The sequence below is a fragment of the Oncorhynchus mykiss genome, chromosome 18, assembly GCF_057628025.1.
Source record: "Oncorhynchus mykiss isolate SJ-2025 chromosome 18, ASM5762802v1, whole genome shotgun sequence".
Taxonomy (NCBI): domain Eukaryota; kingdom Metazoa; phylum Chordata; class Actinopteri; order Salmoniformes; family Salmonidae; genus Oncorhynchus; species Oncorhynchus mykiss.
The window spans coordinates 60,927,472-60,955,185 of NC_143039.1; the positions used below are offsets into that span (position 1 = coordinate 60,927,472).

Below are 27,714 nucleotides of genomic sequence, written 5' to 3' on the forward strand. Positions count from 1 at the left end.
TTTAGGGCCAAATTGCATTCTAGTTTGCTCTGTGTTTTTGTTAATTCTTTCCAATGTGCCAAATAATTATATTTTTGTTTTCTCATGATTTGGTTGGGTCTAATTGTGTTGCTGTCCTGGGGCTGGTTTCTGTTTGTGAACAGAGTCCCAGGACCAGATTTCTTAGGGGACTCTTCTCCGGGTTATGTAGGTGATGGCTTTGTTATGGGAAGTTAGTTAATCGCTTCCTTTTAGGTGGTTGTAGAATTTAACATCTCTTTTCTGGATTTTGATCATTAGTGAGTATCGGCCTAATTCTGTTCTGCATGCAATAATTGGTGTTTTACATTGTACACGGGGGATATTTTTGCAGAATTCTGCATGCACAGTCTCAATTTGGTGTTTGTCCCATTTTGTGAATTCTTGGTTGGTGAGCGGACCCCAGAACTCACAATCATAAAGTGCAATGGGTTCTATGACTGATTAAAGTATTTTTAGCCAGATCCTAATTGGTGTGTCTAATTTTGTGTTCCTTTTGATGGCATAGAAGGTCCTTCTTGTCTAGTCTCTCAGCTCATTCACAGCTTTGTGGAAGTTACCTGTGGCGCTGAGGTTTAGGCCGAGGTATGTATAGTTTTTTGTGTGCTCTAAGGCAACGGTGTCTAGATGGAATTTGTATTTGTGGTCCTGGCGACTGGACTTTTTTTGGAACACTGTAATTTTTTGTCTTACTGACATTCACTATCAGGGCCCAAGTCAGACAGAATCTGTGCAGAAAGTCTAGGTGCTGCTGTAGGCCCTCCTTGGTTGGGGACAGATGCACCAGATCATCTGCAAACAGTAGACAGTTGACTTCAGATTCTAGTAGGGTGAGACCGGGTGCTGCAGACAGTTCTATTGCCCTCGCAAATTCATTGATATATATGTTGAAGAGGGTGGGGCTTAAGCTGCATCCTTGTCTCACCCCATGGCCCTGTGGAAAGAAATGTGTGTTTTTTTTGCCACTCTTGTTGTTTGTGTACATGGATTTTAATAATGTTGTATGTTTTTCCCTCAACACCATTTTTCATCAATTTATACAGCAGACCCTCATGCCAAATTTAATCAAAAGCTTTTTTGAATTCAACAATGCATGAGAAGACTTTGCCTTTGTTTTGTTTTGTTTGTTTGTAAAGTACAGGATGAATACGTGGTCTGTCGTATGGTAATTTGGTAAAAAGACAATTTAACTTTTGCTCAGTACATTGTTTTCACTGAGGAAATGAACTAGTCTGCTGTTAATGATAATGCAGAGGATTTTCCCAAGGTTGCTGTTGACGCATATCCTACGGTAGTTATTGGTCAAATTTGTCTCCACTTTTGTGGATTGGGTTATCAGTCCTTGGTTCCAAATATTTGGGAAGATGCCAGAGCTAAGGATGATGTTAAAGAGTTTAAGTATAGCCAATTTTAATTTGTGGTCTGTATATTTTATACTGTCATTGAGGAAACCATCAACACCACAGGCCTTTTTGGGTTGGAGGGTTTGTATCTGTAGTTCATTCAATGTAATTGGAGAATCCAGTGGGTTCTGGTAGTCTTTAATAGTTGATTCTATGATTTGTATTTGATCATGTATATTTTTTTGCTGTTTGTTCTTTGTTATAGAGCCAAAAAGATTTGAGAAGTGGTTTACCCATTCATCTCCGTTTTGGATAGATAACTATTCTTGTTGTTGTTTGTTTAGCTTGTTCCAATTTTCTCAGAAGTGGTGAGAGTCTATGGGTTCTTCAATTACATTGAGCTGTTTTCTGACGTGCTGCTCCTTCTTTTTCCGTAGGGTATTTCTGTATTGTTTTAGTGATTCAACATAGGGAAGGCGTAGGCTCAGGTTTTCTGGGTCTCGCTGTCTCTATTTCTTTCTTAGATTTTTGCATTCTTCATCTCTCTCTCTCTCTCTCTCGTGCCTCTCTCTAACACGGTCGTCACTAGTTACCACAACCACAAAGTCATAAACCCCGCCTATTTCTGAAATGTATCTTCTTAAAATGTGATTTTATATCTAACCCTAACCTTAACCACACTGCTAATGTTATGCCCAAAGCTAACATTAAATTAAGACCAAAAATCACATTTTTGTTTCACGAATTTTTACGATATATCCAATTATTACTTTTTGGCTTTGGTAACTAGTGGAAACCCTCTAACTCACTCACACGGTCAGTATCTGTCGGGGAGAGTCGCTTTTAGCAGAACCGACTGTTGTGTCTGTGGGATTCATTTCAATGATGAGCTACAGACAGACACGCTTTCCTGCATCTCCCATTCTCTATCTAACTGCAGTATATTCGTGTATTTGCAAGCTTGCTGTGGATTCTATCATACTGTTGAGTTTTCTACGGGTGTAGTCAGAACTAAACTAGCCGCTGAAGTCTCATCTCGGCGGAGGTCGCATTTTGTATAGCACCCTGGTTCAAATAACCCCCCAAAAAACAAAGAAATATGGAGAAGTTGGAAAATGGAAACAGATCAGAGGAAAAGTGTGAATCTCACGAGGGGGAAGAGTTGGACCCCAGGATCCAGGTACAGTGATTAGCCTAGCTGTTATTATTGTAGCAAGATAGAAATTATGATGTTATTACGTTATTATGCATGTCGGAATGACAATGGGACATGAGGTGGTAAAGAGAAGTGACGGTTATCTAGAGGCAACACACACACACGTTCAACGTTTAACCATCTCCAGATGTGTTAGGGCCTGGCTGAGATCATGACATATTTGAATTAACACTCCACTGCTTTTCTTTTCATATCTCCATCTTTTTCGCTTTCCCTCCAATTCTATTATCCTTCTTCTCTCTATTTACACACTCCATCCTTTCTCTTACCAATCTCTGCATTCTCTTTCCACCCTATATCCTCCTCTCTCCTCCTTCCCTCCTCCCTGTCTCCTGTGTGTTGTGTGTAAACAGGGGGAGTTGGAGAAGTTGAACCAGTCTACAGATGACATCAACCGCTGGGAGACAGAGCTGGAGGTAGGCCAGGAATGCAGGAAATTGTAAACTTGTAGTGTATTTGGGATTTTAAAAGGCTTCTGAAGTTTGTAATCTCCACTTTGAAATTTCAGACTTGATTTTTCCTTACGAAAACTGAATCAACCCCTACAAAAATGTCCATCAATTCTAATCCAGATAATCATTCACATTTCCTATTGCTGCAGGATTATTTTCCTGTTGTAGCAAACTGGCTCAAATTAAGATCCTACATCTGTAAGGGACACGGTCCCTGTGTGATGCGTGTCACAGTTTTCCTGGATGGAATTTCTGGTCAGAAAAAATCTCACACAGCACATTTCCTACTGCCCCTCCCTACTCCCTATTCATCCCTATTCTCTACTCCCTATCCCCTACCCCCTACTCCGGATATAAACACACTATTTAAAGTTTCTATAATGCTAAATTGAGGTTGTTTTTGGATAGAAGAGGAGCTTGTTCCTGGTTTGGAGGGACACAACTCTGTCCTGTTTTTGACCCTTTAGCAGTATGTTCCAAGACTGACTTCTTCACTTTGTCCTAAACCATCTCCTTTTGTTTTCTGGTTTTCATTAGAAATACGATCTCTTCCAAACTCTTTCCTTTGAGCCCAGAGAGGTTAAAACAACAACAGAGGGAGAGAGAGAGAGTTAGAGGGAGAGACACAGAGAGAAAGAGAGGAAGAGAGAGAGAGATAGAGGGAGAGAAAGAGAGAGAGAGAGGGGGGAGGGGAGAAAAAGAGGGAGATGGGGAGAGGGAGAGAGAGAACAGGAGTGAGAATGGGAGAGAGAGTGGGTGAGAGAGGGAGAAGAAGAGAGCGAGTTTACTAAAAACGTTGAGTACTTAGTGGAAATGTCCGTATATTCCTTGTGTTTCAGGAAGAGTACACATACAGTGCCTTGCGAAAGTATTCGGCCCCCTTGAACTTTGCGACCTTTTGCCACATTTCAGGCTTCAAACATAAAGATAGAAAACTGTATTTTTTTTGTGAAGAATCAATAACAAGTGGGACACAATCATGAAGTGGAACGACATTTATTGGATATTTCAAACTTTTCTAACAAATCAAAAACTGAAAAATTGGGCGTGCAAAATTATTCAGCCCCCTTAAGTTAATACTTTGTAGCGCCACCTTTTGCTGCGATTACAGCTGTAAGTCGCTTGGGGTATGTCTCTATCAGTTTTGCACATCGAGAGACTGAATTTTTTTCCCATTCCTCCTTGCAAAACAGCTCGAGCTCAGTGAGGTTGGATGGAGAGCATTTGTGAACAGCAGTTTTCAGTTCTTTCCACAGATTCTCGATTGGATTCAGGTCTGGACTTTGACTTGGCCATTCTAACACCTGGATATGTTTATTTTTGAACCATTCCATTGTAGATTTTGCTTTATGTTTTGGATCATTGTCTTGTTGGAAGACAAATCTCCGTCCCAGTCTCAGGTCTTTTGCAGACTCCATCAGGTTTTCTTCCAGAATGGTCCTGTATTTGGCTCCATCCATCTTCCCATCAATTTTAACCATCTTCCCTGTCCCTGCTGAAGAAAAGCAGGCCCAAACCATGATGCTGCCACCACCATGTTTGACAGTGGGGATGGTGTGTTCAGCTGTGTTGCTTTTACGCCAAACATAAAGTTTTGCATTGTTGCCAAAAAGTTCAATTTTGGTTTCATCTGACCAGAGCACCTTCTTCCACATGTTTGGTGTGTCTCCCAGGTGGCTTGTGGCAAACTTTAAACAACACTTTTTATGGATATCTTTTCTTCTTGCCACTCTTCCATAAAGGCCAGATTTGTGCAATATACGACTGATTATTGTCCTATGGACAGAGTCTCCCACCTCAGGAGTAGATCTCTGCAGTTCATCCAGAGTGATCATGGGCCTCTTGGCTGCATCTCTGATCAGTCTTCTCCTTGTATGAGCTGAAAGTTTAGAGGGACTGGTCTGATACTCCTTCCATTTCAATATTATCGCTTGCACAGTGCTCCTTGGGATGTTTACATTTTGGGAAATCTTTTTGTATCCAAATCCGGCTTTAAACTTCTTCACAACAGTATCTCGGACCTGCCTGGTGTGTTCCTTGTTCTTCATGATGCTCTCTGCGCTTTTAACGGACCTCTGAGACTATCACAGTGCAGGTGCATTTATACGGAGACTTGATTACACACAGGTGGATTGTATTTATCATCATTAGTCAATTAGGTCAACATTGGATCATTCAGAGATCCTCACTGAACTTCTGGAGAGAGTTTGCTGCACTGAAAGTAAAGGGGCTGAATAATTTTGCACGCCCAATTTTTCAGTTTTTGATTTGTTAAAAAAGTTTGAAATATCCAATAAATGTCTTTCCACTTCATGATTGTGTCCCACTTGTTGTTGATTCTTCACAAAAAACTACAGTTTTATATCTTTATGTTTGAAGCCTGAAATGTGGCAAAAGGTCGCAAAGTTCAAGGGGGCCAAATACTTTCGCAAGGCACTGTATATTATACACATCCACATGTAAGGCATGTGTTATACACACAGTGTGTTGTATATCTCTAGGAATCTAGTCCATCGTAAGAGAATGTCTGAAGGCGAGGTATGTTAGGTATAAACAAAGGTGACTCTGACCCCCTCTAGAGAACCTGTAGGGTAGACAAGCCTGAGTGGCTTCTCTCGCTGACCATTAAACCCTGGGACTACTCTCTCTCTCTCTCTCTCTCTCTCTCTCTCTCTCTCTCTCTCTCTCTCTCTCTCTCTCTCTCTCTGTCTCTGGCCATCAGCTATTGGAAATACATTTGTAATGCTGTTAGGCGTGGTGGGTCACAGTATCAGGAGGCTTGAAACTTTATGGACCACTGTTTTAGTTCATGTTCTTTTCCAGAGCCACAAATAATAACATGTTTATTTTAAACATCTCTCAGTGGATGTCCCAGAAACCTTTGCATCATACCTCCATCACCACAGAAACAATCACGGAAGTGTGACGAGGTCACAGGAAGCTAGTTTCCCCTCTAGTCCCCCTCCTCCCCACTCTCTTCTTCCCCATCCATCTCTACCCCTCTCTTTGTAACCTCCTACCTTTCTCATATGACGACAGGATGCAGGTGTTACAGCACCTAAATCTGATTCACAAAGCTGGTGCTAAACACACACACGCCTTCACACACACACGCCTACACACACACACACACACACACACCTCTTTGACAGGGAGATAGACGCATTTCTCAGCCCCTAATTTTAGACATTAGACCATTTTAGACAATATATAACAGCATAGTGGTAATGTTCCTGTCTGCAGGCTGGTGGTTTGTGTGTGCTAGGTTAAGTGGGTTAGTGTTGAATTGAGTTAGTTGACACAGCTCTTTTGAGGAAAGCACAAAGCCTGACTATCTCAGTTCTCTGATTTGGGATGGAGAAGAGGAGGAAAGGAGGAGAAGTGAGGAGGAGAGGAGGGGAACGAAAACACTTTCCATAACAGCACAACACAGAGACACCGATACAGTGTTATATACACACTCTCTGTGTACAAATGAGCACCCCCTGTCTGTGGAGCTAACATGCAGTAGTGACAATAGAATAGAACAGGACAAGATGTCATACATTCAGTATAGGATCCCTGAGGGAAGGTCTTTGAATATGGAGATTTATTGGTACTTTACTAACTGCTGTGTTTGTGTTTTTGTGTGTGTGTGTGTGTGGGTGTGTGTGTGTGTGTGTGTGTGTGTGTGTGTGTGTGTGTGTGTGTGTGTTTGTGTGTGTGTGTGTGTGTGTGTGTGTGTGTGTGTGTGTGTGTGTGTGTGTGTGTGTGTGTGTGTGTGTGTGTGTGTGTGTGTGTGTGTGTGTGTGTAGGACTGTCGCCAGAGGTTCCGTGCGGTGCTGGTAGAAGCCACAGTGAAGCTGGATGAGCAGGTGAAGAGAATCGGCAGAGCTGTAGAAGACTCCAAACCTTACTGGGAGGCCAGGAGAGTGGCTAGACAGGTACACACACACACACCCGCGCGCGTGCGCTGAGACCACAGTAACTTCTGCCCCTCACACACGTTACATTAGACCTTGAGTAGAGCCGGTGGTCTTCTGAAGTACATATTCTCAGACAGATAGATGGGCAGGTAGCCAGACAGGCAGGGGTCCAACAGTGTACATGATAGGAACGTTTTAATGAGAACACACACACACTCAAGGAGTTCACAGCCAGACTAGCAGTCACATTGTGTCTATTTATAACTCTGTCACACTCCCGTTCTCTAACTCAGACTGATCACACACTGCTACTCAGACACACACACACACACACACACACACACACACACACACACACACACACACACACACACACACTCTCTCACACACACACACACACACACACACACACACACACACACACACACACACACACACACACACACACACACACACACAAACACACACTCACACACACACACACACACACACACACTCTGTCATTGGGTTAGTAGTCGGATAGATGAGTCTCTCAGGTGGAGGTGTTTAATCCTTTCTTTATGTATCCTCTCTAATCTGTCTGTCTGTCTGTCTGTCTGTGGGTGTGTGAGTGAGCGGGGGGGTTAGGGTGATGGGGGGATGTGTGGAGACCAGGAGAGGAGGCCAGCCAGGGGTATTGTGGGTATTTTGAGACAGGTCCTCTGCCCCTCCTGTCGCGCCCACCTCCTATAGCTACTCTGATTGGCTCATGGCAGATATTCAGACCCCCCAGGGGGCTCGGTTCCTCACCCCTGGCAACAGCATATGAGAGGGCAGCGTTTCAGTCATTCAACAAATGACTGGCATGTGTGTGTCTGCCAACTGAAAATGTAGCTGACCTGTCTGTGCTTTGACGGGAAAGAGTTTGGCTGGGGGTACAAGCGGACAGAGTGTGTGTGTGTCCTAGGTTTCACTTTCTCCATCAGCCTGGTCAATGTAGAGGTACAGCATGTGTAGATGACAGCTTCAGCTGTGTGGCAGGATTATTGAGAGCTTTCAGATGTGGTGGGACACAACGCAGGGTCTGAACCAGCTCACAAACACCCACACGCATTGACTTGCTGTGTGTGGCTGTGTACTGTGTATTTGTGTGGCTGTGTGTGGCTGCGTACTGTGTATTTGTGGGGCTGTGTACTGTGTATTTGTGGGGCTGTGTACTGTGTATTTGGGTGGCTGTGTACTGTGTATTTGTGGGACTGTGTACTGTGTATTTGTGTGGCTGTGTACTGTGTATTTGTGGGGCTGTGTACTGTGTATTTGTGGGGCTGTGTACTGTGTATTTGTGTGGCTGTGTACTGTGTATTTGTGGGGCTGTGTATTTGTGTGGCTGTGTACTGTGTATTTGTGTGGCTGTGTACTGTGTATTTGTGGGGCTGTGTACTGTGTATTTGTGGGGCTGTGTACTGTGTATTTGTGGGGCTGTGTACTGTGTATTTGTGGGGCTGTGTACTGTGTATTTGTGTGGCTGTGTGTGTATATGTAAGAGGAGAGTGACATAAATAGGCCACAGCCTTATCTAGCTAGCAGCCCACAGTGAGCCTTGGGGATAAACCCTTCCATTGTTGAGTTATGATTCATGTCTGAATATTTCATATTTCATATGTGACCTGCTTTATGGAGGAGGCTGATCCAACAGCTACTCTTCTCATCCTCCCTCCTTCTCTCCTTCCCCCCCATCTCATCCTGTTTCTGTTTAGCTCAGTTGGTAAGTGTGTGGCGCTTGCAACACCAAGGTTGTGGGTTCAACTCCCACAGGGATCACATCACATACAAACTAAAAGATGTTAGGATTCAATGAACTGAAAGTGCCTGCTAAGTGGAATATATTGTCCCTCACTACCCCCAGATTCCCCCCACCACCCTGCACTACCCCCAGTACATTTCACTACCCTCAATACACTGCACTACCCCCAGTACATTGCACTACCCTCACTCAATACACTGCACTACCCCCAGCTTCCCCCCACCACCCTGCACTACTCCCAGCTTCCCCCCAGTGCACTGCACTACCCCCAGCTTCCCCCCAGCGCCCTGCATTACCCCCAGCTTCCCCCCAGTGCACTGCACTACCCCCAGCTTCCCCCCCAGCGCCCTGCACTGCCTGCACTACCCTCAATACACTGCACTACCCCCAGCTTCCCCCCGGTGCACTGCACTACCCTCAATACACTGCACTACCCCCAGCTTCCCCCCAGTGCACTGCACTACCCCCAGCTTCCCCCCAGTGCACTGCACTACCCCCAGCTTCCCCCCAGCGCCCTGCACTACCCCCAGCTTCCCCCCAGTGCACTGCACTACCCCCATCTTCCCCCCAGCGCCCTGCACTACCCCCATCTTCCCCCCAGCGCCCTGCACTACCCCAAGCTTCCCCCCAGTGCACTACATTACCCCCAGCTTCCCCCCAGCGCACTGCACTACCCCCAGCTTCCCCCAGCGCACGCCAACACCCTGCACTACCCCCAGCTTCCCCCAGTGCACGCCAACACCCTGCACTACCCCCAGCTTCCCCCAGCGCACGCCAACACCCTGCAATACCCCCAGCTTCCCCCCAGCGCCCTGCACTACCCCCAGCTTCCCCCCACCACCCTGCCCTACCCCCAGCTTCCCACTAACACCCTGTACTACCCCCAGATTCCCCCCGGCGCACGCCACCACCCTGCACTACCCCCTCCACTCCCCAGCGCACGCCACCACCCTGCACTATCCCTTCCACTCCCCAGCGCACGCCACCACCCTGCACTATCCCTTCCACTCCCCAGCGCACGCCACCACCCTGCACTATCCTCTCCACTCCCCAGCGCACGCCACCACCCTGCACTATCCCTTCCACTCCCCAGCGCACGCCACCACCCTGCACTATCCCCTCCACTCCCCAGTGCACGCCACCACCTTGCACTACCCCTTTCACTCCCCAGCGCACGCCACCACCCTGCACTACCCCCTCCACGCCCCAGTGCACGCCACCACCTTGCACTACCCCTTCCACTCCCCAGCGCACGCCACCACCCTGCACTATCCCCTCCACTCCCCAGTGCACGCCACCACCCTGCACTATCCCCTCCACTCCCCAGCGCACGCCACCACCCTGCACTACCCCTTCCACTCCCCAGCGCACGCCACCACCCTGCACTTACCTCTCCACTCCCCATCGCACGCCACCACCCTGCACTATCCCCTCCACGCCCCAGTGCACGCCACCACCCTGCACTATACCCTCCACTCCCCAGCGCACGCCACCACCCCCTCCACTCCCCAGCCCACTACTGTCTCTCCTGTGATATTCCGATGCGGAGACTGAGTGGAGAAGAGACTGAGAGGAGACTGAGAGGAGACTGAGAGAAGACGGAGAGAAGTGGAAGGTTCAGGAGGTTGTTAGCAGTTGACATTTCTCTTCAATACCACAAAGCAAATCAGGGGTAGAAAAATAGGTTTATTCAAAGAGGAGATGTTATGCTGAAAGGTAGATGTTCATTCTCCCCTGTCCTCAGTGATTCTCTTCAGTGATTCTCTCCTGTGATTATTTCCTGAACAAAGGGCAGGATGTAGTTGTATAACCCATCCCTAGCCTGTGGTTGACCAATTAGAATTCCTTGCAATAAAACTGGGCCAATGACCAAATAACAAGTGTCCTATTTCAGGTTCAATATATAAGCAATTTGGACCAATGAGAACTTGCCATGCAGGTATGAGTCTGAAATTCCTCAAATTCCTGAAATTCCTGACCCATTGATCATTAATCCCCTATTACAGAAAAAACACTATTTCCATTGACCTTTAGGTCTCTATTGACTTTAGTCCTCTTGACCTTTAGGTCTCTATTGACTTAACCCTCTTGACCTGTAGTACTCTATTGACTTTAGTCCTCTTGACCTTTAGGTCTATATTGACTTTACTCCTCTTGACCTTTAGGTCTCTATTGACTTTAGTCCTCTTGACCTTTAATACTCTATTGACTTTAGTCCTCTTGACCTGTAGTACTCTATTGACTTTAGTCCTCTTGACCTTTAGTACTCTATTGACTTTAGTCCTCTTGACCTTTAATACTCTATTGACTTTAGTCCTCTTGACCTGTAGTACTCTATTGACTTTAGTCCTCTTGACCTTTAGTACTCTATTGACTTTAGTCCTCTTGACCTTTAATACTCTATTGACTTTAGTCCTCTTGACCTGTAGTACTCTATTGACTTTAGTCCTCTTGACCTTTAGTACTCTATTGACTTTAGTCCTCTTGACCTTTAATACTCTATTGACTTTAGTCCTCTTGACCTTTAGTACTCTATTGACTTTAGTCCTCTTGACCTTTAGTACTCTATTGACTTTAGTCCTCTTGACCTGTAGTACTCTATTGACTTTAGTCCTCTTGACCTTTAGTACTCTATTGACTTTAGTCCTCTTGACCTTTAATACTCTATTGACTTTAGTCCTCTTGACCTTTAGTACTCTATTGACTTTAGTCCTCTTGACCTTTAATACTCTATTGACTTTAGTCCTCTTGACCTTGAGTACTCTATTGACTTTAGTCCTCTTGACCTTTAATACTCTATTGACTTTAGTCCTCTTGACCTTTAGTACTCTATTGACTTTAGTCCTCTTGACCTTTAATACTCTATTGACTTTAGTCCTCTTGACCTTTAGTACTCTATTGACTTTAGTCCTCTTGACCTTTAATAATCTATTGACTTTAGTCCTCTTGACCTTTAGTACTCTATTGACTTTAGTCCTCTTGACCTTTAATACTCTATTGACTTTAGTCCTCTTGACCTTTAGTACTCTATTGACTTTAGTCCTCTTGACCTTTAGGTCTCTATTGACTTTTAATATTTAAGGATCGTAGCTCTCTTTCAGGGAAGCTGTCTCCCTCTTTGTCTGTCTGTCACTCTCTCTCACACACTAGTGTAGCCTAACAGCCTGTCTCAGAGTAAGGAAGAGACAGAGAGAGACCGGCAAACCGGCAAACAGTTATCTGTGTGTTGTGGTGAAATGCGTATGTGTTTGTCTGATTATGGAAGTGGAGTGAGAGTATGATGTGCACAAGGTGATATGTGTCACAAGGGATATGTGTGTGTGTGTGTGTGTTTGTGTGTCTTAGAGACATGCATGCATACTGAATTTGTACAGAATATATAACTAAGGATGCAATTTACACATAGCTTTGTCTAGGTCATTGGGTGTCAAGGTGCTTCACATAGTAAGGCAGTAGTGTACACACACACACTTCCTGAGGTAAGAGCAAGAGAGGCGGGAGTTCCTGGCCCCTTCCTGTGCCTGTGCTGGGAGATTGTGGGATTTGTGCTTGTGAGATTTGTCTTAACAAAGTTTCAGTGGTTTAGGGAGAGAATGCTTTGCTTGTGCTTTACCCAACACACACACACACACACACACACACACACACACACACACACACACACACACACACACACACACACACACACACACACACACACACACACACACACAAACGTTTTAGGGTCTATCATTTGTGATGAGAGAGAAGGGGGAGAGGGGAGAGAGAAGGGGGAGGGGGAGAGAGAAGGGGGAGAGGGGAGAGATAAGGGGGGGGAGGGGGAGAGCGAGAGAAGGGGAGAGAGGGAAGGGGGAGAGAAAATGAAAGTGCGGAGTCAATTACGAGAGGAGAAAAACATCTCCATCCCTCCTATCTTCCCTTCATCCTTTCCTCCCTCCATCTCATATCTTCTCAAGCTAAACCTGTTAACCCCAGAGTGAGAGATAGCTCAAGCTAAACCTGTTAACCCCAGAGTGAGAGATAGCTCAAGCTAAACCTGTTAACCCCAGAGTGAGAGATAGCTCAAGCTAAACCTGTTAACCCCAGAGTGAGAGATAGCTCAAGCTAAACCTGTTAACCCCAGAGTGAGAGATCGCTCAAGCTAAACCTGTTAACCCCAGAGTGAGAGATAGCTCAAGCTAAACCTGTTAACCCCAGAGTGAGGGAATTAAAACACCTATTAGAGTGTTGGGGAGGGGTAGTGAGTAGGGGCAGTGGGGGTCTGCTGGGTAGTGCTGGAGGGTCCCCCCCCCTAGGCATACAGTGTTATCATGGCTCTCCTTAGCTATCTGTTTGGATAACCCCTGACCTTTAAACCCCGACCTCTGAAAGCTCTGTTTAGACCCTAGCACTCTCACACTGTAGAACTACTCACACACTCATCACTCCTATAGTATGTATATTTCAAGAGCACTTCACTAGGGCCCTCAGCCTGCTTGGGGTGGAGTGTATGAACTCTTGTTGGTGAGTGGGTATAGATCTAGACACGTGACTCTAAAGGAGACCTTTGAATGTGACTGAGACAGTTTTAGAAGTGGGGGGGGGGGGTACAACAGTTTTATTTTTTATTAGAATTGTTTTATCCAGTTGATAAACACTCCAAACAGCCTACCCGACCCGCTCTGAGGCGTCCACATGGTCCTAAAGCACACCGTTGCCTCGTTTTGTATCACATTCTGATGATAAAACTGGGGGGGACAAAAATGCAAGTTCAGAATGTGGGAGGGACGTGTCCTTGAGACACCACTGAGAATTCAACAGCATCCTATACCAACAAAGACTGTTTGTCTGTTTGATATAGGCAGAGAGAGAGAGAGTGTGTGTGTGTGTGTGTGTGTGTGTGTGTGTGTTCTAGGTGGATTGGTCCCTGGGTTGGTTCCTGCTGTCTATGACAGTTTGCTGTTGTTATGTATTGACAAAGGGAGCTGTCTGGTGGGCAGGGGTCTGTGGTGCTCTTTACAAATCTGCTGTCAGAGAGAAACATCCACATACAGAGCATTCAGAAAGTATTCAGACCCCTTGACTTTTTCCACATTTTGTTACATTACAGTCTGATTCTAAAATGGATTCAAGGGAAAACAACTATTTAATCCATTTTAGAATAAGGCTGTAATGTAACAAAATGTGGAAAAAGTCAAGGGGTCTGAATACTTTCCGAAGGCTCTGTATATACACAAAAATAAAGGTATGGAGAGAGATGTTGAGAGAAACAGGGATGGAGAGAAAGAGAAGAATGGAGGTTGATTAAACCAGGTCTTTGTGATGGAAATGAGTTTGAACTTGAGCATCTCTCTCTCTCTCTCTCTCTCTCTCTCTCTCTCTCTCTCTCTCTCTCTCTCTAACGTCTTGTGTTCAGAAAGAGATTAAGTACTTTAAACAATGATGAGAAGCTGCTCTGCTCTGTATGTGTGTGTGTTTGTGTAGACCTAAATACAGTAGCTGTGTATGTAGTGAAGCTGCTCGCTTCAGAGAATCCAGAACACTAAAGTACTCAGTCTTTCTTCTTCTACTCCCACATACCCCTTCCCTGTCCTCTCCTCTGCTTTCCTCCCTCTCCCTGTCCTCTCCTCTGCTTTCCTCCCTCTCCCTGTCCTCTCCTCTGCTTTCCTCCCTCTCCCTGTCCTCTCCTCTGCTTTCCTCCCTCTCCCTGTCCTCTTCTCTGCTTTCCCCCCTCCCCCTCCCTGTCCTCTCCTCTGCTTCTCCCCCTCCCTGTCCTCTCCTCTGCTTTCCCCCCTCCCTCTCCCTGTCCTCTCCTCTGCTTCCTCCCCCTCCCTGTCCTCTCCTCTGCTTTCCTCACCCCTCCCAGTCCTCTCCTCTGCTTCTCCCCCTCCCTGTCCTCTCCTCGGCATTCCCCCCTCCCCCTCCCTGTCCTCTCCTCTGCTTCCCCCTCCCAGTCCTCTCCTCTGCTTCCTCCCCCCTCCCAGTCCTCTCCTCTGCCCCCCCCCCTCCCAGTCCTCTCCTCTGCTCCCCCCCCCTCCCAGTCCTCTCCTCTGCTCCCCCCCCCTCCCAGTCCTCTCCTCTGCTCCCCCCCCTCCCAGCCCTCTCCTCTGCTCCCCCCCCTCCCAGTCCTCTCCTCTGCCCCCCCCCTCTCTCTCTCTCTAACGTCTTGTGTTCAGAAAGAGATTAAGTACTTTAAACAATGATGAGAAGCTGCTCTGCTCTGTATGTGTGTGTGTTTGTGTAGACCTAAATACAGTAGCTGTGTATGTAGTGAAGCTGCTCGCTTCAGAGAATCCAGAACACTAAAGTACTCAGTCTTTCTTCTTCTACTCCCACATACCCCTTCCCTGTCCTCTCCTCTGCTTTCCTCCCTCTCCCTGTCCTCTCCTCTGCTTTCCTCCCTCTCCCTGTCCTCTCCTCTGCTTTCCTCCCTCTCCCTGTCCTCTCCTCTGCTTTCCTCCCTCTCCCTGTCCTCTTCTCTGCTTCCCCCCTCCCCCTCCCTGTCCTCTCCTCTGCTTCTCCCCCTCCCTGTCCTCTCCTCTGCTTTCCCCCCTCCCTCTCCCTGTCCTCTCCTCTGCTTCCTCCCCCTCCCTGTCCTCTCCTCTGCTTTCCTCACCCCTCCCAGTCCTCTCCTCTGCTTCTCCCCCTCCCTGTCCTCTCATCGGCATTCCCCCTCCCCCTCCCTGTCCTCTCCTCTGCTTCCCCCTCCCAGTCCTCTCCTCTGCTTCCTCCCCCCTCCCAGTCCTCTCCTCTGCCCCCCCCCCCTCCCAGTCCTCTCCTCTGCTCCCCCCCCCTCCCAGTCCTCTCCTCTGCTCCCCCCCTCCCAGTCCTCTCCTGCTCCCCCCCTCCCAGCCCTCTCCTCTGCTCCCCCCCCTCCCAGTCCTCTCCTCTGCCCCCCCCCTCTCTCTCTCTCTAACGTCTTGTGTTCAGAAAGAGATTAAGTACTTTAAACAATGATGAGAAGCTGCTCTGCTCTGTATGTGTGTGTGTTTGTGTAGACCTAAATACAGTAGCTGTGTATGTAGTGAAGCTGCTCGCTTCAGAGAATCCAGAACACTAAAGTACTCAGTCTTTCTTCTTCTACTCCCACATTCCCCCTCCCTGTCCTCTCCTCTGCTTTCCTCCCTCTCCCTGTCCTCTCCTCTGCTTTCCTCCCTCTCCCTGTCCTCTCCTCTGCTTTCCTCCCTCTCCCTGTCCTCTCCTCTGCTTTCCTCCCTCTCCCTGTCCTCTCCTCTGCTTTCCTCCCCCTCCCTGTCCTCTCCTCTGCTTCCTCCCTCTCCCTGTCCTCTCCTCTGCTTTCCTCCCTCTCCCTGTCCTCTCCTCTGCTTTCCTCCCTCTCCCTGTCCTCTCCTCTGCTTTCCTCCCCCTCCCTGTCCTCTCCTCTGCTTTCCTCCCTCTCCCTGTCCTCTCCTCTGCTTTCCTCCCTCTCCCTGCCCTCTGTTCCTCCCCCTCCCTGTCCTCTCCTCTGCTTCCTCCCTCTCCCTGTCCTCTCCTCTGCTTCTTCCCAGTCCCTGTCCTCTCCTCTGCTTTCCTCCCTCTCCCTGTCCTCTCCTTGCTTCCCCCCTCCCTGTCCTCTCCTCTGCTTTCCTCCCAGTCCCTGTCCTCTCCTCTGCTTTCCTCCCTCTCCCTGTCCTCTCCTCTGCTTCCCCCCTCCCTGTCCTCTCCTCTGCTTTCCTCCCCCTCCCTGTCCTCTCCTCTGCTTTCCTCCCTCTCCCTGTCCTCTCCTCTGCTTTCCCCCCTCCCCCTCCCTGTCCTCTCCTCTGCTCCCCCCCTCCCAGCCCTCTCCTCTGCTCCCCCCCCTCCCAGTCCTCTCCTCTGCTCCCCCCCTCTCAGTCCTCTCCTCTGCTCCCCCCCCCCTCCCAGTCCTCTCCTCTGCTCCCCCCCCTCTCAGTCCTCTCCTCTGCTCCCCCCCTCCCTGTCCTCTCCTCTGCTTCCCCCCTCCCAGCCCTTTCCTCTGCTCCCCCCCCTCCCAGTCCTCTCCTCTGCTCCCCCCCTCTCAGTCCTCTCCTCTGCTCCCCCCCCTCCCAGTCCTCTCCTCTGCTTTCCTCCCTCTCCCTGTCCTCTCCTCTGCTTTCCTCCCCCTCCCTGTCCTCTCCTCTGCTTTCCTCCCTCTCCCTGTCCTCTCCTCTGCTTTCCTCCCCCTCCCTGTCCTCTCCTCTGCTTTCCTCCCTCTCCCTGTCCTCTCCTCTGCTTTCCTCCCTCTCCCTGTCCTCTGCTTCCTCCCCCTCCCTGTCCTCTCCTCTGCTTCCTCCCTCTCCCTGTCCTCTCCTCTGCTTTCTTCCCAGTCCCTGTCCTCTCCTCTGCTTTCCTCCCTCTCCCTGTCCTCTCCTCTGCTTTCCTCCCCCTCCCTGTCCTCTCTTCTGCTTTCCTCCCTCTCCCTGTCCTCTCCTCTGCTTTCCCCCTCCCCCTCCCTGTCCTCTCCTCTGCTCCCCCCCTCCCAGCCCTCTCCTCTGCTCCCCCCCTCCCAGTCCTCTCCTCTGCTCCCCCCCTCTCAGTCCTCTCCTCTGCTCCCCCCCCCTCCCAGTCCTCTCCTCTGCCCCCCCCCCTCTCAGTCCTCTCCTCTGCTCCCCCCCTCCCAGTCCTCTCCTCTGCTTCCCCCCTCCCAGTCTTCTCTTCTGCTCCCCCTCCCCCTCCCAGCCCTCTCCTCTGCCCCCCCCCCTCCCCAGTCCTCTCCTCTGCTTTCCTCCCCCTCCCTGTCCTCTCTTCTGCTTTCCTCCCTCTCCCTGTCCTCTCCTCTGCTTTCCCCCTCCCCCTCCCTGTCCTCTCCTCTGCTCCCCCCTCTCAGTCCTCTCCTCTGCTCCCCCCCCCTCCCAGTCCTCTCCTCTGCTCCCCCCCTCTCAGTCCTCTCCTCTGCTCCCCCCCTCCCAGTCCTCTCCTCTGCTTCCCCCCTCCCAGTCTTCTCTTCTGCTCCCCCTCCCCCTCCCAGCCCTCTCCTCTGCCCCCCCCCCCTCCCAGTCCTCTCCTCTGCTTTCTTCCCCCCTCCCAGTCCTCTCCTCTGCTTTCTTCCTCCCTCCCTCCCAGTCCTCTCCTCTGCTTTCTTCCCCCCTCCCAGTCCTCTCCTCTGCTTTCCTCCCCCTCCCTGTCCTCTCCTCTGCTTTCCCCCCTCCCCCTCCCTGTCCTCTCCTCTGCTCCCCCCCTCCCAGCCCTTTCCTCTGCTCCCCCCCCTCCCAGTCCTCTCCTCTGCTCCCCCCCTCTCAGTCCTCTCCTCTGCTCCCCCCCCTCCCAGTCCTCTCCTCTGCTTTCGTCCCAGGCCCTGTCCTCTCCTCTGCTTTCCTCCCTCTCCCTGTCCTCTCCTCTGCTTCCCCCCTCCCTGTCCTCTCCTCTGCTTTCCTCCCCCTCCCTGTCCTCTCTTCTGCTTTCCTCCCTCTCCCTGTCCTCTCCTCTGCTTTCCCCCCTCCCCCTCCCTGTCTCCTCTGCTCCCCCCTCCCAGTCCTCTCCTCTGCTTCCCCCCTCCCAGTCTTCTCTTCTGCTCCCCCTCCCCCTCCCAGCCCTCTCCTCTGCCCCCCCCCCTCCCAGTCCTCTCCTCTGCTTTCTTCCCCCCTCCCAGTCCTCTCCTCTGCTTTCTTCCTCCCTCCCAGCCCTCTCCTCTGCCCCCCCCCCTCCCAGTCCTCTCCTCTGCTTTCTTCCCCCCTCCCAGTCCTCTCCTCTGCTTTCTTCCTCCCTCCCAGTCCTCTCCTCTGCTTCTTCCCCCCTCCCAGTCCTCTCCTCTGCTTTCCTCCCCCTCCCTGTCCTCTCCTCTGCTTCATCCCCCCTCCCAGCCCGACCCCATCCCCTCTCCTCCCCACCATCATCCCCTCTCCTCCCCACCATCATCCCCTCTCCTCCCCACCACCACCCCCTCTCCTCCCCACCACCACCCCCTCTCCTCCCCACCACCACCCCCTCTCCTCCCCACATCATCCCCTCTCCTCCCCACCATCATCCCCTCTCCTCCCCACCATCATCCCCTCTCCTCCCCACCACCACCCCCTCTCCTCCCCACCATCATCCCCTCTCCTCCCCACCATCATCCCCTCTCCTCCCCACCACCATCCCCTCTCCTCCCCACCATCATCATCCCCTCTCCTCCCCACCATCGTCCCCTCTCCTCCCCACCATCATCCCCTCTCCTCCCCACCACCATCCCCTCTCCTCCCCACCATCACCCTCTCCTCCCCCACCACCATCCCCTCTCCTCCCACCACCCATCCCCTCTCCTCCCCACCACCATCCCCTCTCCTCCCCACCATCATCCCCTCTCCTCCCCACCATAGTCCCCTCTCCCCACCATCATCCCCTCTCCTCCCCACCATCATCCCCTCTCCTCCCACCATCATCCCTCTCCTCCCCACCACCATCCCCTCTCTCCCCACCATCATCATCCCCTCTCCTCCCCACCATCGTCCCCTCTCCTCCCTCCACCATCCCTCTCCTCCCCACCACCATCCCCTCTCCTCCCACCACCATCCCCTCTCCTCCCCACCATCGTCCCCTCTCTCCCCACCACCATCCCCTCTCCTCCCCACCATCATCCCCTCTCCTCCCCACCACCATCCCCTCTCCTCCCCACCACCATCCCCTCTCCTCCCCACCACCATCCCTCTCCTCCCCCACCACCATCCCCTCTCCTCCCCACCACCATCCCCTCTCCTCCCCACCATAGTCCCTCTCTCCTCCCACCATAGCCCTCTCCTCCCACCACCATCCCCTCTCCTCCCACCACCATCCCCTCTCCTCCCCACCACCATCCCCTCTCTCCCCACCATAGTCCCCTCTCCTCCCCACCATAGTCCCCTCTCCTCCCCCCTATAGTCCCCTCTCCTCCCCACCACCATCCCCTCTCCTCCCCACCATAGTCCCCTCTCCTCCCCACCACCATCCCCTCTCCTCCCACCACCATCCCCTCTCCTCCCCACCACCATCCCCTCTCCTCCCCACCATAGTCCCCTCTCTTCCCCACCATAGTCCCCTCTCCTCCCCACCATAGTCCCCTCTCCTCCCCACCACCATCCCCTCTCCTCCCCACCACCATCCCCTCTCCTCCCCACCATAGTCCCCTCTCCTCCCCACCATAGTCCCCTCTCCTCCCCACCATAGTCCCCTCTCCTCCCCACCATCATCATCCCCTCTCCTCCCCACCATAGTCCCCTCTCCTCCCCATCATAGTCCCCTCTCCTCCCCACCACCATCCCCTCTCCTCCCCACCACCATCCCCTCTCCTCCCCACCATAGTCCCCTCTCCTCCCCACCATAGTCCCCTCTCCTCCCCACCATAGTCCCCTCTCCTCCCCACCACCATCCCCTCTCCTCCCCACCACCATCCCCTCTCCTCCCCACCATAGTCCCCTCTCCTCCCCACCACCATCCCCTCTCCTCCCCACCACCATCCCCTCTCCTCCCCACCATAGTCCCCTCTCCTCCCCACCATCGTCCCCTCTCCTCCCCACCATAGTCCCCTCTCCTCCCCACCATCGTCCCCTCTCCTCCCCATCATCGTCCCCTCTCCTCCCCACCATCGTCCCCTCTCCTCCCCATCATCGTCCCCTCTCCTCCCCACCACCATCCCCTCTCCTCCCCACCACCGTCCCCTCTCCTCCCCACCACCATCCCCTCTCCTCCCCACCATCGTCCCCTCTCCTCCCCATCATCGTCCCCTCTCCTCCCCACCATCGTCCCCTCTCCTCCCCACCATCGTCCCCTTTCCTCCCCACCATAGCCCCCTCTCCTCCCCACCACCATCCCCTCTCCTCCCCACCACCATCCCCTCTCCTCCCCACCACCATCCCCTCTCCTCCCCACCACCATCCCCTCTCCTCCCCACCATCGTCCCCTCTCCTCCCCATCATCGTCCCCTCTCCTCCCCACCACCATCCCCTCTCCTCCCCACCACCGTCCCCTCTCCTCCCCACCACCATCCCCTCTCCTCCCCACCATCGTCCCCTCTCCTCCCCATCATCGTCCCCTTTCCTCCCCACCATCGTCCCCTCTCCTCCCCACCATCGTCCCCTTTCCTCCCCACCACCACCCCCTCTCCTCCCCACCATAGCCCCCTCTCCTCCCCACCACCATCCCCTCTCCTCCCCACCACCATCCCCTCTCCTCCCCACCACCATCCCCTCTCCTCCCCACCATCGTCCCCTTTCCTCCCCACCACCACCATCCCCTCTCCTCCCCACCACCATCCCCTCTCCTCCCCACCACCATCCCCTCTCCTCCCCACCACCATCCCCTCTCCTCCCCACCATCGTCCCCTTTCCTCCCCCTCCTGTTTGTTTTTTATATAACCATTATTTAACCAGGAATAATAACCAGAAGGTTAGAAACCTATTTTTGCAAGAGGGATCGTGCAAAGTACATTTCCCTTTAAATAAAGTATTCAGGTATTCATTAAAGTACGTTGAAGCATTCATTACCCCCCCAGGCCCAGCTGGAGGCCCAGAGGGCGACGGGGGAGTTTCAGAGGGCGGTGGAGATCCTGGGGGCGGCTAAAGAGACCATCGCCCTGGCAGAGGAGAGACTCCTGGAGGAGGACAGCAGACAGTTTGATTCAGCCTGGCAGGAGATGCTCAACCACGCCACCAACAGGGTGGGTAAACACACAACTCTTGGTCCTGGAAAGCTACAGTGTGTGCAGACTGTGACCGACTGGGTTTGTTAGCTTGCTTAGCTTGATTAGGCATTTGTAGTAGCAATGGTCATCAAAATTGTTAAAAGGTTTTAAAACAAGTCTAATAAATACAACAGTTGGACATGGATGAAGATACTCCAAACCTTTAGAATTTTTAAAATACATCAGATATTGACAGAATTATTGCAGATAAAAACACCGGGTTCATTTGTGTATATATGAATAAGTTAATTCACCTAAAGGGGTGAAATAGGGCTGCAGCCACCAAAGTCTTGGACTGTCTCGGCCTACCTGCACCCACAAGCGCTGTCTCGGCCTACCTGCACCCACAAGCGCTGTCTCGGCCTACCTGCACCCACAAGTGCTGTCTCGGCCTACCTGCGCCCACAAGTGCTGTCTCGGCCTACCTGCACCCACAAGCGCTGTCTCGGCCTACCTGCGCCCACAAGTGCTGTCTCGACCTACCTGCACCCACAAGCGCTGTCTCGGCCTACCTGCACCCACAAGCCCTGTCTCGACCTACCTGCACCCACAAGCGCTGTCTCGACCTACCTGCACCCACAAGCCCTGTCTCGACCTACCTGCACCCACAAGCGCTGTCTCGGCCTACCTGCACCCACAAGCGCTGTCTCAACCTACCTGCACCCACAAGCGCTGTCTCGGCCTACCTGCACCCACAAGCGCTGTCTCAACCTACCTGCACCCACAAGCGCTGTCTCGGCCTACCTGCACCCACAAGTGCTGTCTCGACCTACCTGCACCCACAAGCGCTGTCTCAACCTACCTGCACCCACAAGCGCTGTCTCGGCCTACCTGCACCCACAAGCGCTGTCTCGGCCTACCTGCACCCACAAGCGCTGTCTCGGCCTACCTGCACCCACAAGTGCTGTCTCGGCCTACCTGCACCCACAAGTGCTGTCTCGGCCTACCTGCACCCACAAGCGCTGTCTCGGCCTACCTGCGCCCACAAGCGCTGTCTCGACCTACCTGCGCCCACAAGCGCTGTCTCGGCCTACCTGCGCCCACAAGCGCTGTCTCGGCCTACCTGCGCCCACAAGCGCTGTCTCGACCTACCTGCGCCCACAAGCGCTGTCTCGGCCTACCTGCGCCCACAAGCGCTGTCTCGACCTACCTGCGCCCACAAGCGCTGTCTCTGCCTACCTGCACCCACAAGTGCTGTCTCGGCCTACCTGCGCCCACAAGCGCTGTCTCGACCTACCTGCGCCCACAAGCGCTGTCTCTGCCTACCTGCGCCCACAAGCCCTGTCTCGACCTACCTGCACCCACAAGCCCTGTCTCGGCCTACCTGCACCCACAAGCGCTGTCTCGACCTACCTGCACCCACAAGCGCTGTCTCAACCTACCTGCACCCACAAGCGCTGTCTCGGCCTACCTGCACCCACAAGTGCTGTCTCGACCTACCTGCACCCACAAGCCCTGTCTCGGCCTACCTGCGCCCACAAGCGCTGTCTCTGCCTACCTGCACCCACAAGTGCTGTCTCGGCCTACCTGCACCCACAAGCCCTGTCTCGACCTACCTGCACCCACAAGCGCTGTCTCGGCCTACCTGCACCCACAAGCCCTGTCTCGACCTACCTGCACCCACAAGCCCTGTCTCGACCTACCTGCACCCACAAGCCCTGTCTCGACCTACCTGCACCCACAAGCGCTGTCTCGACCTACCTGCACCCACAAGCCCTGTCTCGACCTACCTGCACCCACAAGCGCTGTCTCGACCTACCTGCACCCACAAGCCCTGTCTCGACCTACCTGCACCCACAAGTGCTGTCTCGACCTACCTGCACCCACAAGCGCTGTCTCAACCTACCTGCACCCACAAGCCCTGTCTCGACCTACCTGCGCCCACAAGCCCTGTCTCGACCTACCTGCACCCACAAGCGCTGTCTCGACCTACCTGCACCCACAAGCCCTGTCTCGACCTACCTGCACCCACAAGTGCTGTCTCGACCTACCTGCACCCACAAGTGCTGTCTCGGCCTACCTGCGCCCACAAGTGCTGTCTCGGCCTACCTGCACCCACAAGCCCTGTCTCGGCCTACCTGCACCCACAAGTGCTGTCTCGGCCTACCTGCACCCACAAGCCCTGTCTCGACCTACCTGCACCCACAAGTGCTGTCTCGGCCTACCTGCACCCACAAGCCCTGTCTCGACCTACCTGCACCCACAAGTGCTGTCTCGGCCTACCTGCACCCACAAGCGCTGTCTCGGCCTACCTGCACCCACAAGCCCTGTCTCGACCTACCTGCACCCACAAGCCCTGTCTCGGCCTACCTGCACCCACAAGCCCTGTCTCGACCTACCTGCACCCACAAGCGCTGTCTCGACCTACCTGCACCCACAAGCCCTGTCTCGACCTACCTGCACCCACAAGCCCTGTCTCGACCTACCTGCACCCACAAGCCCTGTCTCGACCTACCTGCACCCACAAGCCCTGTCTCGACCTACCTGCACCCACAAGCCCTGTCTCGACCTACCTGCACCCACAAGCCCTGTCTCGACCTACCTGCACCCACAAGCCCTGTCTCGACCTACCTGCACCCACAAGCCCTGTCTCGACCTACCTGCACCCACAAGCCCTGTCTCGACCTACCTGCACCCACAAGCGTTAAATCCCAGACCAAGCTTCTCCGTTCTTATATAGACGCAACAGAATGACAATGTATTCCACTGAGCCCATTTCAGCCATTACCAGTGTGTTTGACAGGTGATTACAAACGTTTCTGTGATCGTAACGTTAACGGAGAAATCAAATGGCACATGGAAGAGTGGGAAAGAATTGCCAGAGAAAAATGAATGCAATCAATCCAGCAAGATATAAGAGACAAGTAGATTTTGCTCCCCTCAAACACAGGAAATGAATGGCTGAAAAAGACTGATCCTCAGGGTGGGGCATGCACGTCGCTTGTGTGTGTGTGTGTGTGTGTGTATGTGTGCATGCACGTCGCTATTAGTAGTAGTAGTAGCTTGATCTTGGTGGAATAGATCAAAGCACACACACCAAAGACTGACTCTGCTAGACTGACTCTGCCACCCTATTGGCTGTTGCAGGTGATGGAGGCGGAGACGGCGAGGACTCGTAGCGAATTAGAGCACAGAAAGACAGCGAACCACTATAACGCCTGCATCAGTCATATGAGACAGCTGGAGAAGAAACTAAAACGCGCCATCAACAAGTCCAGGTGTGTGTGTGTGTGTGTGTGTGTGTTTTGGTCCTGTTAATGTGACTGACTAGCTGAGAAGATAAAGGAACGATACACACACTCAGCCGCCCCTATCTTGGGCCTCTCAGTGCTGAACTGCAGATGTTGGCCGGGTAGGCCTGTGCCTGTTGTGTATGAGTTTGGGCATAGTGTAGGTACATGTGTGTGTGATTGTATGTGTGTGTTTGAGATTTTTGGGGGTAGTGTGTGTGTGTGTGTTTGTACTATGTGTGAGTTTTGGAGTAGTGTGTGTGTGTGAGTTTGGGGGCGAAGTGTGTGTTTCCCTTAAGGGCCTGTGGAATGTAGCAGCTGTTGGAGGTGGAGTGTTATTTTTCCAGAGGTTCATGGTTGCTATAACGACTATACAGCGCTCTGAAAGAACTAGTGATTCAAATCTCTCTCTCTCTTGCCTTCTCTCTCTCTCTCTCTCTCACTCTCGCCTTCTCTCCTTCTCTCTCTCTTGCCTTCTCGCTCTCTCTCTCTCTCGCCTTCTCTCTCTCCCCCTCTCTCTCTCGCTCTCTCTCTCTCTCTCTCTCTCTCTCACCTTCTCTCTCTCCCCCTCTCTCTCTCTCTCTCTCGCCTTCTCTCTCTCTCTCGCCTTCTCTCTCTCCCCCCCCCCTCTCTCTCTCTCTCTCTCTCTCTCTCCCCTTCTCTCTCTCCCCCCCCTCTCTCTCTCTCTCTCTCTCGCCTTCTCTCTCTGCCCCTCTCTCTCTCTCTCTCTCTCTCTCTCTCCCCCGCTCTCTCTCTCCACCTGCAGGCCATATTTTGAACTGAAGGCAAAATACTACCTACAACTTGAGGTATGTACAGTGTTTATTGTTGCCATAGATACACAATAAGTTGCTTGTGTGTTGTAACACCCTGTGTTGTAACGTCTCTTCTTATCACTCAGCAACTAAGACGACATGTAGACAAGTTTCAGGCCAAGCTGACCGTTGCCAAGGCAGACTACCGCACAACGCTGCATAACCTAGAGACCATCTCCGAGGAGATCCACTCCCGGCGACACTCCATCACCATGGGAACCAGAGGGAGGGGCGTGGGGGCTGAGGGGGAGGGGGGAAATGAGGACATCACCAACTTCAAGATGGAGTCAGACGGATTGTCCTGTGAGTGTCACACACAGATACGTGCACACAGCCAGGTTTTAATGTGTGTGTATGTTAATTTGTGTGTGTTTTCCAGTGGCATCTGTGACGTTTGATGAAGGCGATAACAGGGGTGGATCAGAGGAAGAGACAAAAACACACTCCACTTCCGCTCCCCTCGATATGCCCTCCTCTTCTCTCCATGCCTACCCCTCCACCCCTCTGGACCTGCCCTCCTCCTCATTCTCCACCCCCTCTGCCTACCTCTCCCCCTGCCCATCCCTTATGTCCTCGTCCTGTCCCAGTGCCATGGAGGGACACAGTCCTGGCGGCTGGCTAAGTCCAGAGTGGAGGTGTGGTTCTCCTCTCCTCGGTCCCCGCTCCCAGTGCAGTGGAGCCTCCTCCCCAGACTGCGACCAGGAAAGAGGTGGGTGTATGTGTTTTTCCGGTGACTTTGTGTCTATAAATGTGTTAATTGTTTGGATTATTGTTGGGCTACTGTTTATAGGACTGTATGTTAGAAAATACGTTTATTCACATTTAACTCTGCTTTTGTGTGTGTGTGTAGGGGACAGAGCAGAGGGCGCGGAGCAGAAGTTGGAGGCAGGTCTAAGTAAGCTGACCCTAACAATAACACACCCACTGCATCCTGGGAACAACGACTCCAAGGATGACCCCAAGACGACCTCCAGCTCCGCCACTACAACACATATTCCCAACCTTACCATCCTCCAGACCAACAGCGCCTAACGGACAGACAACTTCACCTCTTACCCTTGACCCTTGACTCATGACCTTTAAGCCTAAACTCTAACTGAGCGTTTCTATGAACTTCAGTAACATTACAATGTGTTTTATTCACTCCAGGGACAAATCTGAAATCACACCCTATTCCATGCATAGGAAATATGGAATATTGGCAATAGGGTGCCATTTAGGATCTTGGCCAGAACTGATCTGGAATAACCTGGAAGGGGAAATAAACTTGGGGATTGTGGGTGGTTCATAGCCAGGCAAGTCTATTGTCTACACCTTAAAACACTCCAAACCAAGGAAGGGTGTGAAAGAGACCTTGCTATGGCTGTGTCCCAATCTTCCAAAAAGGGTGGACTTGCACAATCACTGTCATGGATTTAAAAGCTATTGATTGGTGTAAGCTGGGGGGAGTTTCCACTATTGTGACATGTTGGAATTATCCTGGAGAGAGATATGTAAATATGGCTGTTGAGCCCCCCGGCTCCCCTGATCCCACAACGTGTGTCAGGGGCAGAGGTTACTGTGGTCTCAGCGCGCGCGCGTGTGTGTGTGTGTGTGTGTGTGTGTGTGTGTGTGTGTGTGTGTGTGTGTGTGTGTGTGTGTGTGTGTGTGTGTGTGTGTGTGTGTGTGTGTGTGTGTGTGTGTGTGTGTGTGTGTGTGTGTGTGTGTGTGTGTGTGTGTGTGTGTGTGTGTGTGTGTGTGTGTGTGTGTGTGTGTGTGTGTGTGTGTGTGTGTGTGTGTCAGAGGAACAGCATGTTACTGCAGTTTTTCTCCCTCACATAGACTGACTGGGGTTGTTACTGCAGTTTTTCTCCCTCACATAGACAGACTGGGGTTGTTACTGCAGTTTTTCTCCCTCACATAGACAGACTGGGGTTGTTACTGCAGTTTTTCTCCCTCACATAGACTGACTGGGGTTGTTTGCAATTACTATGTGTTGTACGTGTTTGTGTGTGTCGCTATGCGTGGTAAGTAGGGCGACCGTGTGTGTAGAGACTGTTTCAATGCTGTTGTAGTGTTGGTGTATGACTCCTGTATGGTGTATGGGGAGAGTACAGCCTAACTCCAGTAGAGAGAGTCTATATTTATGCTCTGTGTCTCTGACCTACACTATGTATCTGTTCTTAGAATAAAACACATCCTGACACTTCATTGTGTGTGTCTGTGTGTGTCTGACACTGACGCACTGTAGCCTCACAAACAGGAACCTGCCCCCCAACACACTCACACACTTTAACCCCAAAGTCACCATTGTGTCTCTCCCTCAATGCTAATGGATGTAAACAAACACTACCTGACACACACACACACTGGCGAGAGTGTTTTCTTCCTGCTACTCTCAGCTG

The 27,714-nt window shown here is 51.9% G+C and overlaps 1 protein-coding gene across 1 annotated transcript; it reads left to right on the forward strand.

Annotated features, from left to right (window-relative positions):
* Window positions 1-1,978: 1,978 nt before the first annotated feature.
* On the forward strand, window positions 1,979-27,520 carry sh3bp5a (SH3-domain binding protein 5a (BTK-associated)). The gene is made up of 9 exons (XM_036953243.2): window positions 1,979-2,541; window positions 2,931-2,993; window positions 6,824-6,952; window positions 21,097-21,261; window positions 24,373-24,503; window positions 25,282-25,324; window positions 25,417-25,633; window positions 25,710-26,039; window positions 26,181-27,520. Exons 1-9 carry the CDS (start codon window positions 2,461-2,463, stop codon window positions 26,360-26,362), a joined length of 1,341 nt encoding a protein of 446 aa, XP_036809138.2. The 5' UTR covers window positions 1,979-2,460; the 3' UTR covers window positions 26,363-27,520.
* The last annotated feature ends 194 nt before the right edge of the window (window positions 27,521-27,714 follow it).